Source organism: Manacus vitellinus, unplaced genomic scaffold (assembly GCF_001715985.3).
Source record: "Manacus vitellinus isolate BGI_N305 unplaced genomic scaffold, ASM171598v3 scaffold_78_pilon, whole genome shotgun sequence".
NCBI lineage: Eukaryota > Metazoa > Chordata > Aves > Passeriformes > Pipridae > Manacus > Manacus vitellinus.
This window is the reverse complement of record NW_021940807.1, coordinates 1,125,254-1,126,898: the sequence shown is the minus strand read 5'-3', so window position 1 is coordinate 1,126,898 and position 1,645 is coordinate 1,125,254. Positions and strand designations below refer to the sequence as shown.

The window sequence follows — 1,645 nt, the reverse complement described above, 5'->3', positions numbered from 1 at the left end:
TCCCTTCCAACCCAAACCATTCTGGGATTCTATTTCTCCTTCAAACACGGATATCACACCCCTGCTGTGTGCCCTGACACACTTTGCTGCCCTCAGTTCTTAGGGAGGTTTTTTTGCTTCCTATTTGTCTAAATAAAGTGTTATTATGGGCAGCAGCTCCTTGATCTGCCACAGCCCAGCTGAGATTCCCAATAAGCCCCTGGGTCATATAATAACCACATAATAGCCATAATAAAGGTTTTCCAGGTCCATATGACCTCAGTTATTGCAAATAACTCTTAATTTAACACCATTCTGAAGCACCTCCCCCCAAAAAAACATGTTGTGATTAAAGCACATCCCCTGTAAACACCATCCCAACGTTCTCCTCCCCATTGGAAGGACTCAACCCGCTCGACTCACCGGTAGAATTCCCAAATTTTCTTGGCATAGTACTTGACCTCCTCCTGTGCCATGGTCAGCAGGTGCCTGTTGGCCCCAATCCCGGAATATGTTGCCTGGAAAGCCACTGTCAGGGCCTTCAGCAGCTTGCCCAGAGGGTGCAGGGAGGACTTCAATGCCTGCAGGAGGCAGGAAAATTCAATTCCACACGTCAGCGTTGCCAGCAGTGGAGGAAAACACCCCAAAAGGCCCCCCAGCCTCCTCCTGGCAGCAAAGGAGGACAAGCCCAGAGGTGACATCATTTCCAGCAGCTGGAGAACCAAGAGGGAAGATTTCTCCACAGCTCTGCACAAAATGAGTGGCCAAAGAGCACGAGGGACAAGCCTGTTCTTGACATAATTTAGGGAAGTTCTTGAAGCCTCTGGCCACGTTTTATGTGCTGTCAAATTAACAGCAATTTGCCCGGCCCTGTGTCCGTGTCTGGTGGCCAAACCTGGATTATTTTAAGCTTTTTACCTTCTCTAAATAACTTTGTATTGACTCCAGATCCTGGTGCTGGACAAGCTCTTCAAGGATATCTTCAATTTTCCAGGATATGTCCTCAGTCCCCCTGAAAGGATGAGAGGTGAGGGAGGAGAAAAGAGGTGAGCTTCCCACAAGGAAGCTCTGGGATAAATCCAGGTGGGTATCACAGGTAGATTCCAAAAGGGGCAATGAATTTTTCACTTGTAAGACTCAACCTCAACAGCACAACTTTAAATTGAGGGGTAAAATCCCTCCTCCTGCTTCATGAGAAGGAACAACTGGAAAATGCTCAAGTTCATGACTTTAAAACATGATTTCAATCAGACCCTGATTTAAATGGATTCCTCTGTGGTAACGAGGCCCTGGAATATTCCTACCTTTGGCAGAAGAGATATTCCTGAGATTTCCTCAGCTCCTTGCTGGTTTGGATGTGGAACCCTGTGAAAGACTCCTCCATTTCTTCCTTGCAGCCAGACTGGAGGAATTCCAGGAACTGGTCATAGATTCCCTTCCACCTCTTCTCCACTGGGAACTCCCTGAGGCCCAGCTGACTGGAAAATGGAACGTGGCATTAGGATTTCCTGGATCCCCCTCTAATCACTTCAGACCTCACCTTCAAATAGGGGAGGTTCTCCAGGGTTGGGATTAACTCAGGGATGGAGCCAGGCTGGGAGAGCTGGGGGGGTTCCCCTGGAGAAGAGAAGGCTCCAGGGAGAGCTGAGAGCCCCTGGCAGGGCCT

General features: G+C 48.7%; 1 protein-coding gene across 1 annotated transcript; it reads right to left on the bottom strand.

Annotated features, from left to right (window-relative positions):
• Positions 1–398: 398 nt before the first annotated feature.
• ALS2CL (ALS2 C-terminal like) lies at positions 399–1,591 on the bottom strand. The gene is made up of 3 exons (XM_029964677.1): positions 1,284–1,591; positions 898–991; positions 399–560 (listed from the first exon to the last, which is right to left on the bottom strand). The coding sequence occupies exons 1-3, from the start codon at positions 1,361–1,363 to the stop codon at positions 399–401; spliced, it is 336 nt and encodes a 111-aa protein (XP_029820537.1). The 5' UTR covers positions 1,364–1,591.
• Positions 1,592–1,645: the final 54 nt, after the last annotated feature.

Bases quoted from the DNA above. Each gene is read 5' to 3' on its own strand.
- ALS2CL (XM_029964677.1), bottom strand. From the start codon at position 1,363: ATGGAGGAGTCTTTCACAGGGTTCCACATCCAAACCAGCAAGGAGCTG. The intron at 992-1,283 runs GTAGGAATATTC...TCATCCTTTCAG, and splicing joins GAATATCTCTTCTGCCAAAG to GGGGACTGAGGACATATCCT. The intron at 561-897 runs GTAAAAAGCTTA...TGCCTCCTGCAG, and splicing joins TACAAAGTTATTTAGAGAAG to GCATTGAAGTCCTCCCTGCA.